Source organism: Ahaetulla prasina, chromosome 1 (genome assembly GCF_028640845.1).
Source record: "Ahaetulla prasina isolate Xishuangbanna chromosome 1, ASM2864084v1, whole genome shotgun sequence".
Taxonomy (NCBI): domain Eukaryota; kingdom Metazoa; phylum Chordata; class Lepidosauria; order Squamata; family Colubridae; genus Ahaetulla; species Ahaetulla prasina.
The window spans coordinates 75,287,855-75,305,987 of record NC_080539.1 but is presented as its reverse complement, the minus strand read 5'-3'; the positions used below and the strand labels follow the sequence as shown (position 1 = coordinate 75,305,987).

The window sequence follows — 18,133 nt, the reverse complement described above, 5'->3', positions numbered from 1 at the left end:
GATTATGCTAGTCAAGAGATAAGATGTCGTTGTTTATAAGGTCATAGTTGGTTTTTTTGAAATTGTAGTTAGGAGTACTATTATTATGACGATTTATGTGAGGGCATATATTGAGACAAAAGTCTATCATGCAGTGGTCGCTGTTGGAAAAGGGTTCTTTTATTTGTAGTCCATAAATTGAGTTTGTGTTATTGCAAAAGATGAGGGCAAGGCAGTTGTTGAATCTTGTATTGTTAGTTACTAGTTGTTCAAGACCTAGGTTTGTAACAGCGTTGTATAGTGTAGTATGGATTGGTTCAGTTGTACATTCATTTGTTATCCAGTTAATAAAAGGTAGATTTAGGTCACCCAGGAAGATGAGAGGATATGGGCAAGAGGTAGCCCATGTTAGCAGTTTGCTTGACATATTTGCATGAGCAATGTCATAGTCAGGGGCTCTGTAGCATAGTAAAAATAGAAGTGTGGTGTTAAGGGACAGGCCGCATACAATAGTTTCAGGAAGAGAAAGTTTATGTGCAACTTGAATATTTTTTAGGTTCAGTGATTTTTTTGTAAAAGATAGCTACTCCACCACCTCTGCGGTTTTCACTATCTGATCGAAAAACTTGATAGTCTTTGTTTGAAATAATGGAGTCAGGGAGGGATGAGTTCAGCCATGTTTCACAAACAAATATAATGTCAAATGTACCATTGTTTAACAAGAGGATAAATTCAGGCAAGTTGTTTACAATACTTCTTGCATTTATTAATTTACATTTAAGACCTGCAGTGTTTGGTGTTGAAGAGGTAAGGGGCGTGCATACCTACTTTTGATTGATAGTTGATTGAGAGTTATGTACAACAGGTGGTTGGAGGGAGGTTGGTTGAGCAATGAATAGTTGATCATTGGATGGTTGGAGGTTTTATACGGGTAGTTGGAGGTTGGTTGGTTGATCGACAGTTGATTGAACGGATGAATGGATGTTTTGATTGTCGGATGGATGGATGCCTTGATTGATGGATGGTTGGATGTTTTGATATTATTTGTCATTTTTAAGGATTAAGGATTCAGTGCTGAATATCTGAGTACTTTAAAACTGGCATAAAAACACATGAACAATAGAGCCAATTCCTACCATTTCTTCATTTTCTGCAAGGCTTTTCTGTCAGATTATACTAAAGCATAACATTCAACTTTTATCTTCACAGCTGTTCCACAGATTGAGTGTGCCATCAAAGCTGCAAAGATCATCAACCCAGAATTTATTGCTAAGTGTCCCTTGGGATGTCAGGATGTTAAACATCGAGTTTATGGCACTGATATCTATGCCTCTTTTTCCAGTGTTTGTGCTGCTGCTATTCACAGGTCAGCAGTACTGATCTTTAATTCAAAATAGCGTCCAAAATCAAAAAGAAATATATCAACATGCTCAATAGTAGCAATAAATGTAAAGTCAGAACAGGGTGTGTTTCTTTTTTCCTCACCAAAAAATGTTGTATAACTCTCAAAAGATAGGAAAAATAAGATTAGGAAATAAAAGGTAGCCTATAGTCAAATCTGTAAAAACAATGATCAATGAGTAGAGTTCAATTTAGTGTATATTAATGAATATTTAGAGGATGGAAAATAGGTCTTCTTTAATTCTACTTAATGAGCAAAAGGGCCACTTTTGCAAAATGTTTTAAAGCAGGAGTCTCCAACCTTGGTCCCTTTAAGTCTTGTGGACTTCAACTTCCAGAGTTCCTCAGCCAGCTTTGCTGGCTGAGGGACTCTGGGAGTTTAAGTCGACAAGTCTTAAAGAGGCCAAGGTTGGAGACTCCTGTTTTAAAGGGTATGGATTTATAAGAGAAATAACTGTAGATCTGAGAAAATTGCACAGGTAAAAATCGATCGATGATTTCCACAAATTTATACTGGGAAATGGCAATAGGCCCTTCCCTCTGGGATATGATCAACCATAACTTTTTGGAAATGCCAGGGTAGAAGATATCTTTTAGAGAACCACAGAACCATCTTCTTACACATTAGGCTTAACTTATCTAAATGTCTACTAATACTTAGAACAGAGAGTTTCATTTTGATATAGTCTGACTATAGAATGATTCTTAGGCTTAGAATTCTCAAGTACTTTGTCAAATGGATTCAGAACTGCATAGGGGAGTTAATATACAATTCAGTGACCTTGAAAAAAGGACAAACGCAGTTGAAAAAACAATTAATATTAGAATCATGTGGAGGCCGTCTGAAAAAAAATCATATATGCCATAGCATCTAGAACACCAGGATCTTACTCCCTGGTTTCAATGAAGACCTCCAGAAGCTTTTGAAGATGATGTAATAATGTTCCACATTAAGGAAAGGGTGGAAACAGTTCTTCAAAGTGGACTGAATTTATATGTATTGAGCTGGACTGAATTTATATGTATTTATATGTACTGAATTTATATGTATATGAAGTGGACTGAATTTATATGTATTGAGAATTTATATTGTAATTCAGTGGTCCCTTAGAGATCTGGTAAGTAAACAATGTGCTTATGACATTAATATGTTACTTTTACAGTGGAATTATTGACAACTCTGGGGGAAAAGTCTTAGTTCAAAAAGTTGCTGGTCAATCTGGGTACAAGGGTAGTTTTTCTAATGGAATCCGCTCACTTTCATTACCACGTTGGAGGGAATCCTTCATACTTTCAGGTAAATTTCTTCTTTCATTTCCCCTTCCCCTTCCTATATGTCATTTCTCATTATTTAAAAACCTAAGAAACTCTGAGAAACTCTGATGTGAAAGATAGCAATTAAATGCTATACAGTAATCACTCACGAATGGATGTAATTTTTTTTAGCTGGAAATCTGAAACAGTTTTGGTCTTGTTGAAATTATAAAATTAAAACCAGAAGTTGATACAACAAAGCATAAAGCATGTTAATTCATAAATGGAATATTAGGATATTATTTTGACAACTACCAATATTTTCTTTTAGGGTTGTTTTTAAATATAGAGATCTATTTTTACTGCTCATCAAAGCAATAAGAAATGTGATGATATTTATATTCATTATTAGCATTTATTCATATAAATAGCAAAAGTTCAGCATTTTAGCTTGGATCTTTCAAAACTTCACCATGAATAAATAGCATATGGTTTATATGGCATTAGCAGCTGTTTTTACTACATAACATTTATTTTAAGTGAATTTAGCAAAGAAGGATGATACTTAAGGGCTAAAGAAAAGTAGTATTTTTCTAGATATAAGATATATTTATATCTAATGATTTGTTGTGTGTAGAAATTTTGATGTGAAAAAGTAAATGAAATTTAAATCAAGAAATCCTGGATCTCTCCAAAGGTCCATAAGAAGGAGAAGGGTGGGGGGAAACCTCCAGTTTTAATACAGTAAAACTTCCACTGCAAAATTACATCACTGCATTTCCAAACAGAAAAGCAATAAGACAGAAAAAAATTTAAAGGAAGAAAAAAGGTAAAAGAAAAAACGGCAATAAAAAGGCTTAAACAGTTTAATTCCTTCTGCAATATCTGTTATTGAATTACTAAACGTGACTAAAAAGAGTGCAGAATTTTAATCAGAAGACATATTGGCAATATGTTCCTCAATAATGAACAGTTATGGATGTATGACACACTGCTAGATTCAAAAACTAATAAGAGGGGAAAAATTTATTTATTTATTTATTTATTTTGTCACAACATCATATAAAAAGATTATATAGTATATAAACATATATATGAGTAAATATTAGGAGGTATAAGCATATATATAAGGTATAAGCATATATATATATAGAATAGAATAGAATAGAATAGAATAGAATAGAATAGAATAGAATAGAATAGAATAGAATAGAATTTTTATTGGCCAAGTGTGATTGGACACACAAGGAATTTGTCTTGGTGCATATGCTCTCAGTGTACATAAAAGAAAAGATACGTTCATCAAGGTACAACATTTACAACACAATTGATGGTCAATATATCAATATAAATCATAAGGATTGCCAGCAACAAGTTATAGTCATACAGTCATAAATGGAAAGAGATTGGTGATGGGAACTATGAGAAGATTAATAGTAGTGCAGATTCAGTAAATAGTTTGACAGTGTTGATGGAATTATTTGTTTAGCAGAGTGATGGCCTTCGGGGAAAAACTGTTCTTGTGTCTAGTTGTTCTGGTGTGCAGTGCTCTATAGCGTCATTTTGAGGGTAGGAGTTGAAACAGTTTATGTCCAGGATGCGAGGGGTCTGTAAATATTTTCACGGCCCTCTTCTTGATTCATGCAGTATACAGGTCCTCAATGGAAGGCAGGTTGGTAGCAATTATTTTTTCTGCAGTTCTAATATAGGAAGAAGAAAAGAAAAACAATAGGACAGGAATGGTAGGCACGTTTGTGCGCTTATGCACGCCCCTTATGGTCCTCTTAGGAATGGGGTGAGGTCAATAGTAAAAAGTTTTTGGTTAAAGCTTTTAGGATTATGAGAAGAGACCACAGAGTCAGGTAAAGTATTCCAAGCACTGATGATTCTGTTACAGAAGTCATATTTTCTGCAATCTAGATTAAAGCGGTTGACATTAAGTTTAAATCTATTGGTTGCTCTTGTATTATTGCAATTAAAGCTGAAGTCTTTAACAGTCTTTAAAGCTGAAGTCTTTAACAGGAAGGACATTACAATAGATGATTCTGTGAGTTAAACTTAGGTCTTGTCGAAGGCGACGGAGTTCCAAGTTTTCTAAGCCTAGGATGTCTGGTGGGATAAGGTATTTTATTGTTTTCTACTCTACTCTACTCTACTCTAACCGCTACAGCATTTAAGCTCTAACCACTACTAACAATGGATAGGGTACTCTTCTTTTAAGGATTGTATTATATCTGTATACATATCCTTAATCAAATGCCAAAAGCTAACGTGGATCCCAAAAGCACTCTACTGAATGGTGTTTCCAGCAAAGAGATGGAGCACTGGTTGGGAAGGTGGAGAAGACAGTTGGTATTCTTTTTTTCTCTGTGGACAAAGGGAGTAGTTGTGAAAGTATCTCAGGGATGCCTGCTTGGTTCTCATTATAATCTATAGTTATAAATTATAGTTATAACAATAAAAGCAAAAATATAGAATAAAAAGAAATATTAATCGTTTCATAGTTCCCATCACCAATCTCTTTCCACTTATGACTGTATGACTATAACTTGTTGCTGGCAATCCTTATGATTTATATTGATATATTGACCATCAATTGTGTTGTAAATGTTGTACCTTGATGAACGTATCTTTTCTTTTATGTACACTGAGAGCATATGCACCAAGACAAATTCCTTGTGTGTCCAATCACACTTGGCCAATAAAAATTCTATTCTATTCTATTCTATTCTATTCTAGCAGAAGGTGCAGGAAAGAAAGGGGGGGAAAGGAAAAAAGAGAGTTAGAAACAAAAGGAAAATAAGAATATAGTAAAGAATCTATATATGATTTCTCACCTTTTTCACACAAATATAAACAATTTTAGTAACTAATCATCTCTTAAACTAGAATAAATAATTTCTTCTTTCAATATCCCATCTCTTATCTATAAACAAATACGTAAATCATCATTATTTCAGTCCAAAAGCCCATTAATGGTTATCAGAGGGTTACCAAAGATAACAAAATATCTATTTTAATCTTGATCAAATAAACCAACTTTATATTCCTTGCCTTTGTTTCTAACAATCTTAATCTTTGTTCAAATAATATCATAAAATTTAATTTCTTTTCTTTTTTCTTTATTCCTTCTAATCAGAGTCTTTAAAACTTTAACAACCCTCTTTGTAAATCCACTAATGAAAAAATACCAAGGTTGTTCTCTTGGTTTGTTTTTAATTAATTAATCTCTTTTAATTATTAAACTATTAGCTGGTTTCTTTTCTTCATTTGTATAGCATCTTTTTCCATGCCATTTAACAATCCACTTTCAATTCAGTCCCAATCTTATCAGGTAGAACTTGTTCTTCTTCCATAACATCTTTTAAACATAGTCTATTTATAGAGGCAGACACTCTTATAACTAACTTCTGAGTATATTACTCAAAACATCCTTCAATATGTCCAACGTTATTGTATTTTGTTTCATAACTGTAAATCTAGTTTAAATATACTTCTTTAATTGAAATCTTTTGTTTCCTCTAACACCACTAGTGTCCAATTTTTAAAATCTGTTTTCTAAAAAAAAATCAAAACAAAATCATTTTCCCACAAAAAAAATTATTTGTAATTAACTCTAAAATCTTATCTCTAATTTATCTAGACCCTTAGTTCATTTGTATCTTTCTAAAATCAGAGTTTTAGTCACACTTTTACTTGGGAGATTTTCCTTTTATGTGGAAAAAAAATAAATTTGTAGTAGAAATGTGTTCCACTAAGATTGAAGGAAAACTCACCTAGTGTTGTAAAACTTTTTGATCTGAAGGTTCCTAATAGCTGCAAAGCAGTTAACAAGCAATTCCTGAAAGTGATTAGAAAAGGAAGTTTGCGAAGTTAACGTCCCTTCAAAGGTGGCAACCATGATTTGAGCAAGATGGTTGTTCCATTATCTACCGGAGCTTTAAACCTGCCAGTGAAGATCTGTACATTTTTCTGATGCTCTTGCATCATCATCATCATCATCATCATCATTATTATTATTATTATTTATTGAGGACTATACCCATTTAACCTTATGTTAGGCCCTGGATTTGGGTTTGAATGATATGCCAGATCACAGTGAAAATAAGATAGTTTATAATAAACTATGATGAGAAATCATAGCATTGGCATAGCATATCACCCAGGGGTGAAATGCTACCGGATCAGACCGGATACACAATCTGGTAGTGATCGCGGCCAGTAGTTTGGCAATCTGGTAGCGATGGCGGAGCAAAGCTCCGCCCACCCACCTGGGTGTCATTACTTCCAGGATTTAACCAGGAAGTAATGGATTTTTTACCTTCTGCGCATGCGCAGAAGGTTTTGCACATGCGCAGAAGGTTTTGCACATGCGCAGAAGGTTTTGCACATGCGCAGAAGGTCTGCACATCCATGTGACACGCGCGTGCGTGCATTCCCAAGCCGGCAAAGAAGGTAAGTAGATTTCACCCCTGATATCATCTGTATGAAATCTGGAGCTGAGCTTTCTTAATCACACAAATTGGAGTTAAATTAAGACTGCATGAGGTCAGTATTCAAGACAAAACATTTCCAAATATTAAACCTAACTTTGAAGATGATGAGTGCCTTCCAGATGAATTTAAAAAATTGAAACAAGCATGGGACTATTTTTAGTTTCCATAAAAAAAACTAGAGCAGTAGGCACATTTATTTTTCTTAGCAGCTTCTTCAGTAAACTGACTCCAGCAAATTGACTTTTATTTTCGGTTCTCTCGTGATAATAACAGATGGCTAAAAGAATATAAAAACATTACGTAACCACCACTTTGGAAAATAAGAGGGTCAATAAAACAGTTTCCATTCAAATGTACAGATAGGATCTGGTTAAGAGGTAGGGGGCAGCAAATCAGTGTGGCTGATTAATATTTAGTAGGTCCATAAATCTATATTATATATGATGATGATGTTATCCAATGTGTATGTGAGTGCATATATACATACAGTATAGACAGACCACATTTAATTAATATCCATTAAGATCTATAGGTATACATAATATATATGATCAAAATGAAATCTTTCTGGTTCCAGATATAAAGAGGATTGAAGAAAATAATGCAAAGAAACCAATTGAAACAGCTGAAAAAATAGGATGTTAAAGCCCTTGCTTTTAGTCATTAAACTCCATAAAGCTACATTTATTGAGGGAGAACCAGAAAATTAAGTAAAAATACACAAGAAAAGTCACATTAACATTCCTAAAATGGTTTCCCCCTTGTTATTTAAGAAATATTGGAGAGTATTGCCCCAGGGGACTATATGTTTTTATAGAGTTTTTATTCTGATTTGGGGGGGGTTAATGTTTTGTGTGAATCCGGTTCTGTGGGCGTGGCTTGGTGGGTGTGGCTTGGTGGGCGTGGCAGGGGAGGGATACTGTAAAATCTCCATTCCCCCCCCACTTCAGGGGAAGGTTATTGCAAAATCCCCATTTCCTCCCGATCAGCTGGGAGTCAAGAGGCAGAGAATAGATTGGAGTGGGCCCAGTCAGAGGTAGTATATACCAGTTCTCCAAACTACTCAAAATTTCCGCTATTGGTTCTCCAGAACTGGTCAGAACCTGCTGAATACCACCTCTGACACAGTTCTAGAATGCAGTTTGTAAGTTTTTGGTTTAGGATAGTAGATGAACCCACCCATATAAAGGTTATTAACTTTATTTATTTATTTATTAAAATGTTATGCTGCCCATTTCTCCTTCAAGATGACTCTGGGCAGCTTAGAGGTTATAAAACATGTAAAAAAATAGTTAAAATGTTAAAAGAACACAAAGTTAAAATATTATTAAGATTTATATTAAAACTGAACTAAGAGAGCTAAGAGTTGGATGGAAGAAGAATAAAGTCTTCTTACTCCATCAGCCATCTCCAGCCGTGAGTGCCACTCTTGAGGCCCCAGGCCAGCAGGCAAAACCAGGTTTTTATACCTTTCTGGAAGGCCAAAAGAGAGGGAGAAGTTCTCATCTCCAGTGGTAGAATGTTCTACAGGGATGGGGCCACAGCGGAGAAGGCTCTTCTCCTTGACCCTGCTTGCTTCAATTCCTTAGAGTTATTTATTTTTATTTTTATTTATTTATTTTGTCACAACAGTATATATAAGCATAAGCATGAAAATAACTATATAATATATAAGCATATATATATAAGCATAAGTATGTAATAACTATATTAATTGGATATAATGAAAGGAAACAATAGGACAGGAACGGTAGGCACATTTGTGCTCTTATGCACACCCCTTACAGACCTCTTAGGAATGTAAACAGTTTTTGGGGATTTTGAGAAGAGACCACAGAGTCAGGTAGTGTGTTCCAAGTATTAATAACTCTGTTACAGAAGTCATATTTTTTGCAATCAAGATTGAAGCGGTTAACATTAAGTTTAAATCTATTGTTTGCTCTTGTATTGTTGTGATTGAAGCTGAAGTAGTCTTCAACAGGAAGGACATTGCAATAGATGATTCTACGAGTTAAACAAGGTCCTGTCGAAGGCGGCGGAGTTCTAAGTTTTTTAAACCCAAGATTTCAAGTCTGATGGCATAAGGTATTTTGTTGTATTCAGAGGAGTGGAGAACTCTTCTTGTAAAATATTTCTGGACACGTTCAATTGTATTGATGTCAGAAATGAGGTATGGGTTCCAGACAGGTGAGCTGTATTCAAGAATTGGTCTAGCAAATGTTTTATAAGCTCTGGTTAGTAGTGTAGTGTTTCTGGAGAAGAAGCTACGTAAGATTAGGTTTACAACTCTTAAAGACTTTTTTGCGATGTAGTTGCAGTGGGCTTTATCGAGTTTGTATTTAGTGTTTAGATTCTTTTTTCCCATGTGTAAGACAGAGCATTTGCTGGTTGAGATTTGGAGTTGCCAAGTTTTTGACCATTCTGACAGAAAGTCAAGGTCTTTTTGAAGGGTAGCTATATTGTTGGTAGTGTTAAATAGTGTTAAGTAGTGTGGTAGTGTTAAGTAGTGTTAAATAGTTTGACATCGTCAGCGAAAAGAACACAATTACTTTTAACATGGTCACAAAGATCATTAATGTATAATATGAAGAGTGTTGGTCCAAGAACACTGCCTTGGGGAATGCCGCTATTGACAGGAACAGGATTTGATAGAGCACTGCCTATTTTGACCACTTGTTGTCTATTTGACAGGAACGCTGTTATCCAATTGTGGAGGGGTTCGGAGATGCCGTAGGATTTTAGTTTTAGGAGAAGTTTATCATGTACTACTGAGTCAAAAGCTTTACAGAAGTCTATGTGAGTCATATGTGGGGGCGAGTCATTGGCCCCAATGGAAAGGGCGCGCAACTTGGGTGTTCTCCTGGATGGACGGCTGTTGTTTGAAGATCATTTGATGGCCGTCTCCAGGAGAGCTTTTCACCAGGTTCACCTGGTTCGCCAGTTGCGCCCCTTCCTTGATCGGGATGCCTTATGCACGGTCACTCATGCTCTTGTTACCTCTCGCTTGGATTATTGCAATGCTCTCTACATGGGGCTCCCCTTGAAGTGCACTCGGAGGCTTCAGTTAGTTCAGAATGCAGCTGCACAGGTGATAGAGGGAGCCGCACGCGGCTCCCATGTAACACCACTCCTGCGCAGGCTGCACTGGCTGCCTGTGGTCTTTCGGGTGCACTTTAAGGTTTTGGTTACTACCTTTAAAGCGCTCCATGGCTTGGGGCCTGGGTACTTATGGGACCGCCTACTGTTACCTCATGCCTCCCACCGACCCGTACGCTCACACAGAGAGGGACTTCTCAGGGTGCCGTCCGCCAAGCAATGTCGGCTGGCAGCCCCCAGGGGAAGATCCTTCTCTGTGGGGGCTCCTACCCTCTGGAACGAACTTCCCCCTGGCTTGTGCCAAGTGCCTGATCTTCGGACCTTTTGCCACGAGCTGAAAACGTATTTATTTACTCGCGCGGGGCTGGCTTAAATTTTAAATTTTAAATTTTTAAATTTTAAATTTCTAGATGAGTTTTAAGGGGTTTTTAGATTTTAAATGTTTTAAATTTCAGCCAATTATTTAATAAGTTTTTAAATTTTGTTTTAATTGTATATTGCTTGTGTTCTTATTTTTGGCTGTAAACCGCCCTGAGTCCTTCAGGAGAAGGGCAGTATAAAAATCTAATTAATAATAATAATAATAATAATAATAATAATAATAATAATAATAATAATAATAATAATAATAATAATAATAATAATGTAAATTGCGTCTATTGTTTTGCCTTGATCAAGATTTGTAGTCCATATGTTTTTACAGTGAAGAAGTTGTAAGTTATATGATAATTTTTTTCTGAAACCAAATTGTTTATTAGAGAGTAGATTGTTTGTTTCTAGGTGGAGGTTAATAGATTGGTTGATAATAATAATAATAATAATAATAATAATAATAATAATAATAATAATAATAATAATAATAATAATAATAATAATATTTTAATTTGTATACCGCCCTTCTCCCGAAGGACTCAGGGCAGTTTACAGCCAAGATAAAATACAATGAAAAAACACATACAATACTAAAAACAAACATTAAAAAACTTATTAAATTTGGCCCAATTTTAAAATACAGTCAAACCTATAAAATTAATAAAAATTAAAACCCATAAAATCAACTAAAAATTAAAATTCAAGCCAGTCCTGGAATCTACCTGATGATAGATTCCATAACTTTACAGGTGATGCAACATAGAGAGATTGGTCTGTAATTTTCAACTAAACTGGGGTCTTCTTTTTTGAAGACAGGGATGACCGTGGCTAGTGACCAAAGTTTGGGAAGGGAACTGGTCGTGAAGGCTTTTCCAAAGGTTATGCTTAGGGGTTCTGCTATATTAGTGGAAAGCTTTTTTAAGAAGTATGATCTCATGAATCATGGTGTCCATGAGGAAAGCAAGGTGGAATAACTGCCCCCTTTTGTAAATGATGATAGTGATATAATTTGTGTCAACCAGACTGTAAGTCCACAATTGATATAGTAATAGCAATAGCACCTAGACTTATATACCACCTTACAGCCCTCTCTAAGTGGTTTGCAGAGTCAGCATATTGCCCCCAACAATTTGGGTCCTCATTTTACCCACCTCGGAAGGATGAAAGGCTGAGTTAACCTTAAGCCTGGTGAGATTTGAATTGCCAAAATGCAGGCAGGCAGGCAGCAGAACTAGCCTGCAGTACTGCACTCTAACCACTGCGCCACCATGGCTCATATCATTTGTGTATGATATAATAATATGTGACATCATTGAATTCGAGTGCCCAGTTCTTGATATACCATGCACAGTTGATGCAGCCCTAAACTCCTTACCTGCTGGCTTAAAATAGTAGAAGCTTTATGATCATCTATTCACTGACTGAAGATTTCTATTTTGTTTTCTTTAGAAGGCAAGCCCAAAAGAGGTGTGCAGTACCCATCAACTCTGACTTATTCGTCTTCTGAAAGCACAGTCACTAAAGGCAAGTGATGGATTTTCTGCTAGAGGGTGTATTATTGTTTCTCCACATATGTATCCATGTTGTGGTTACTTAGATTAAATTGAGCAGGATACATTTGTAACCTTATTTATGCTAATTTATAGAAGCATAATATTATAAATGTTTCTTTAATGCCGTTTTCTGTATTCATCACTTAACATGGCTTAAGAAGGGTTTTTTTTAAAAAAAATATTGTGCAAATCAGTGTCTGGTAATGATTAATTGATTAGAGTTTATGCCCTGAGAAATAAAATTCAAGGGTTTATGTTGCTCTGCCTCTCCTCATACCTTACAGCTGCAAATGTAGGGTCAGCCTTTTACTCTCATCATCAAAGCCTTGAACCAACTCATGTAGCAAAGATACAAGATCTCATTTCTAGGAATGAGCTTTTAATGATTTTCTGGCTTCAAGGATACCCTATGTTAACCTTTTTGGTTTGTTTTTTTCCTTAGAAAGCAATCCATTTTGTATTTGGAATCTTCTGCTAGCATATCTATATATTCCAGCTGTTTGCGATCAATATTTTATACATGTCATTTTTTGTTGTTTGATCTTTGCTTGGAATACTAGAGACCAGGGATTTGTTATATCTTTCTAGCTTTGGAACTAATACTGTAAAATTATTGTTTGGTTCCTTTCCAATGGTTTCTGCTTTGGAGGTGAGTTTTCCACCATGTTTTGAAGTAAAATTTAATGCATGATCTTCAGGCACAAACAATCTTCATCATGAAGGTACTGTTTTCATTTATATCTGCAATGCAACTGTTTGAGCTATTTTTGGGCTGCCTTTTTTCATCCCAGTGAATATTTTTTTAAAAGGACTGTTTTGACAATTTATCCAACTGATGTCTATGACATCAACTGAATAAGAATCAAGACATGTTATAAATAAAAAATGAAGCATTTTAAATTTTGTATTAAAAATTTACATTTCAGCATTTCTTTGAAACCCACCAAGCTTGGCCAATAATTGCAGAATTCACTTTTATTAAAAGCAATGTCAAGCTCCTAATAATTACACTGGAAAAATGTGCCCCTTCTGACATTATTATGATTAATTGCAATCAGCCAGATGTTTAGACTGGATTTGGCATGTTTATCCACTGTGAGTCTAAACTCTGCTGAAGATGTTACCTTGCCTAGTAGCCTGATAACAAAATGTGCAGAAACCAACCCACAAGCTTGGAGAATGAAGCTTTACCCCGGGGTGAAATGCTCCCAGTTCAGACCGGATCGCCTGATCCGGTAGTGGGTGGTTTGGAGAACTGGTAGCAAAAATTCTTTGGCCAAAAAAATGCTTTTAAAGTAAAAAAAAAAAGCCTTTGATGATTACACAGCTCAGCTGGGATCGTCAGAACCCTTTAAAAGCATTTTTTCTACAACCTCTTCGGCCGAAGAAGTTGTAGAAAAAATGCTTTTAAAAGTAAAAAAAAAAAAGTTGGCCACGCCCACCCAGTCACATTATCCCACCACCACCAAGCCAAACCCACAGAACCAGTAGTAACAAATGTTACATTTCACCACTGCTTTACCCTCAAAATTACCTTCATTACATTAATTTTTTTCTAAATTATTTTACATTTTACTTATTCATATTCAAGCCCCAATTTGACAACATATATACACACACCTATACACACACAGTACATTTCTTTATTATATTGTTTTTACTAAAAAGGGCAATCTTGATACAAAATACTTCGAAAACACAAACCATCTGTTGTAAATGAAGACGTTGGTTCACTGCTGGACTGCTGAGCACAAGATCTTTCTCATGGGTTTGGCAGTGCTGACGAGAGATTGTTGACCTTCTTTTAGTTCTAGCTGTTTTTATGTAGATCATATTGTATCTTCATTTACAACCATCCCCAAACTACAGCTGAAATCCAACCTAATGATGTTAGCTGGCACATATGGAGGGCAAAACTATTAAAGAAAGTGCTTTTTTCAGTGAGATGCTATATTTCAATCTTAATATAGGAAATTCATTACGGAAAGGATCTCAGACAACTGCTGCTCCATTACCGGCCACACATGGTGCCGCTCACACATTCAAACCCTTTACCATCACAACCGAATTTGTCAGCACAACTCCAAAGAAAACCACCACTTCAACCACCATTGCACCAGCGACCTTCACCAAAGTGACAACCGTTACAGTGGCAAAGCCTCTCATTGCAGTGCACAAGGTCAGGGATCTGGGTGAGTGGAATGAGAAGAGCTTCCCAATCTAGCTTTTAATAACCCAATTCGATAGGGCAATGGAACCAATTTGTTAGATCTGCCTCCTCATCACCATTCTCATCTCATCTCATCATCTCATCTCAAATGTAAAGCAGTGGTCTTCTGATGACTCCACAGAAGTCTGTTCAGAACCATGCAAGTCTGATGGTGCTCTATCTCCTCCTACTTCTTATAGTTCAGTGAAGTAAAGAAATGTCTGAGTCTCTTCCAAAGAGACTCATGAGTCTCTTCCATGTTACCTCAATGTGGATTTAAAAAATGTTTCAGCCCTACACAATTCTTTTCATTCAGAAATATTCATAGCTCTCCGTGCACGCACCTCATGTATCACACCTCCAAACCTACATTGTGAATGCCATTCCAAAACATCTATCCTTCTTTTATACAGATGGTTCTTCATGGTTGATATAACCATTTCTCTTCAGCCCCATCGTTTGCTCATTTTCTAAATAGAACACTGAAATGTACTATTTGATCAGAGGGCTTAAACTTTTTAGATACAACTGTGCTTCCAGTTCTTGATTAGGACGCCTAATAGTCTTTGTCTTCTTTAGTTTCAGTCTCAGCTGCTTCATTCATATCCAGTGCTTTTCTGCACTCTGCCCAAAAATCCTTTCATAATCTAGGCTCTACATGTTCTATCTGAAAAAGCTCTGCCAGGCTTGTGAAAGTTTGCATGTAGTCCTGGTTTATTACATGTAGTCATAAGCCAAGTTCAAACAAAACAAGGTATAAAGCAATCAAGTTAATTTTCATAGAATTCATAACACTTTTTTCTTTTTAAATTCTTTTTAATTTTTTTTTATTCCATTTATTCTATTATAATAGTCTAACAATATTAATGAGAAGTACACTGCGGCACAAGGTAGTCCTCAACTTACTAAAGTTCATTTAGTGACCATCGAAATTACAACAGCACTGAAAAAAGTGACTTATGACCATTTTTCGCACTTACAGTGTTGCAATATCCCCATAGTTACATCAAAATTCAGATGCTTGGTAACTGACTCATATTTATAATGGTTGCAGTATCCCAGAGTTATGTGACCTTTTGTGACTTTCTGACGAACAAAGACAATGGAGAAGCCAGATTCACGTAGCAATCATGCTACTAACTTAATAACTGCAGTGAATCACTTAACAATTTTGGTTAAAAGGATCGTAAAGTTCACTTTACAACTGTCTTGCTTAGCAACATAAATTTTGGGCTCAATTGTGATTGTAAGTCAAGGACTACCTAGTCAGCAACTGAAACTTTCATGAATGTGGTGGTAGGTTGTCCAGAGGCAGCCTTTTAGAATAGAATTTTATTGGCCAAGTGTGATTGGACACACAAGGAATTTGTCTTGGTGCATATGCTCTCAGTGTACATAAAAGAAAAGATACGGTCATCAAGGTACGACATTTACAACACAATTGATGGTCAATATATCAATATAAATCATAAGGATTGCCAGCAACAAGTTATAGTCATACAGTCATAAGTGGAAAGAGATTGGTGATGGGAACTATGAAACGATTAATAGTAGTGCAGATTCAGTAAATAGTCTGACAGTGTTGATGGAATTATTTGTTTAGCAGAGTGATGGCCTTCGGGAAAAAACTGTTCTTGTGTCTAGTTGTTCTGGTGTGCAGTGCTCTATAGCGTCGTTTTGAGGGTAGGAGTTGAAACAGTTTATGTCCAGGATGCGAGTGATCTGCAAATATTTTCACGGCCCTCTTCTTGATTCGTGCAGTATACAGGTCCTCAATGGAAGGCAGGTTGGTAGCAATTGTTTTTTCTGCAGTTCTAATTATCCTTTGAAGTCTGTGTTTTTCTTGTTGGGTTGCAGAACCGAACCAGACAGTTATAGAGGTGCCAATGACAGACTCAATAATTCCTCTGTAGAATTGGATCAGCAGCTCCTTGGGCAGTTTGAGCTTACTGAGTTGGTGCAGAAAGAACATTCTTTGTTGTCCTTTTTTAATGATGTTTTTGATATTAGCTGTCCATTTGAGATCTTGCGATATGATAGAACCTAGAAATTTGAAGGTTTCTACTGTTGATACTGTGTTGTCAAGTATTATTTTAGACTTTTTCACAAATCTTTCTCTACTAGCAAAGCAATGCTTTCCACAGCCCTTTCCAGCCCTTTTTCCACTTTAGAATATCAGCCTCATAAAATAGTCCTTTTAATTTTTCATAAACATGAATTAACAATTTTTCCTAAGAATTGGGAATGTGTGGCCTTTCAGATATTATTGAGATATTAATAATCGTGACCTCAATCTTCTAACATCTAGACAGACATATGTTGCCCATCTATTTTAAAAGTTTTTGAAAGAGAGGCTAACATTCTTAATGGTTTGTTTATAAGTATTCAATATAGAGAGAGTTGGTTTCACAAAATAAAATGCAGCACATACTTTTTCCCCCTTTCCAATGTGTCTTTATTATTGTATTATTAAGTTATTCTTAATCTCTCTAAAATGTGATCAAGATTCAGAAAACAATAAAATTGGCTGGTGTAATTTTGCAATGATATTCTTTTTTTAAAAAAAATATTTTTATTAAACATTTTTTAAAACAAAAAGAAATCTTAACACTTTTTTCTTTTCAACAGTTTCGCATCAGTAACCAATACTTATGCATTTTTTCTCCCTAATCCTAATGTATCTTTTATATATATATTTCTAATATTATTTTATTTACATATATACATAGACATAAATGTGTACACAATTTCCTTTCAACAATTTTTGTTTCCTCCTATTTGTTTTTATATTTCTACTCCTATTTCAACCATTATTTAATCTTTGTCTTTTTTCTTTTTCCCCCAACCATTTATACCATTTCTCCCATACTAGGTAATATTCTGTTTCCTCTTTTTCTTGCATCTCCTTCGTAAGCTTATCCATTTCCGCACATTTTAAACTTTGCTAATTACATTATCTTTGGTTGGTATATTATTGTTTTTCCAATTCTGCAGCACGTACTTTTGCTCTTAATTTTTTCACCTGAATGAAAAAGATTTTTCAAAGCCAGAACATTCTGAGGTAGGACATCTCCCTCGCCCTCCCTCTGAAAACAGGGCTGAAAAAAGTTATGGCACAGCTTCCTGTGAGAGTAGGTCAATCTTTTCCCAGATGTCAGCTTCCTTGTGCTGGAGAACATGCAGGCTCTGTCAATCACCTGAGACCAGGACTTCTTCAGTCTCAACCTTCCATTTCATCTTTCCAGATTACTTTCCTTCTTTTTTTTCCATCTCTCTTAACTTAGTTTTCATTTGGAATTTCACATGGATGCCACTGGCATCAAGCTCACTCCCAAACAATGTGCTATACATGGACTCATCAGAAGACTACCCCAAGAGCAAGAGTTGAGTCCCTTAGCAACACAATGTCTTATTTCACTTCACAATTTCTTTCCCTGTCGGGATCAACCATCCCTTCTGTATTGTTGCTAAGAAAATTTCATGATTGTGTTCATGAAGTCACCAAGAAGTGAAAAATATATCCAAAACTAAAACATCTAGGCTGATATTTATGCTTTAACTCTTTCCCCTTGCTGCCCCCATCAGCTTCTTTCACACACTACCATTCTTTTGTTTTTGTTCTCAGTAGTAAGAAATTTTCTTGTTTGTTCTTAGGCTCTAGCAATGTCCATCCAGTTTATTCAGCAATGGCGGTGGCGGCAGCATCAAGTAAGTACCAGGACAGGCTTTACTGAAACCACAGCTCTCTCAGGTGTACCTGAAGGCAAATATTA

At 35.7% G+C, this 18,133-nt stretch overlaps 1 protein-coding gene across 1 annotated transcript in view; it reads left to right on the top strand.

Moving 5' to 3' along the window:
• VIT (vitrin) overlaps positions 1-18,133 on the top strand; it is a 74,164-nt gene that overhangs the window by 36,254 nt on the left and 19,777 nt on the right. The window contains exons 4-8 of the mRNA XM_058164562.1: positions 1,189-1,345; positions 2,544-2,677; positions 12,048-12,122; positions 14,122-14,343; positions 18,015-18,068. Coding sequence (XP_058020545.1) covers positions 1,189-1,345; positions 2,544-2,677; positions 12,048-12,122; positions 14,122-14,343; positions 18,015-18,068 — 642 coding nt within the window. The remainder of the gene's footprint in view (positions 1-1,188; positions 1,346-2,543; positions 2,678-12,047; positions 12,123-14,121; positions 14,344-18,014; positions 18,069-18,133) is intronic.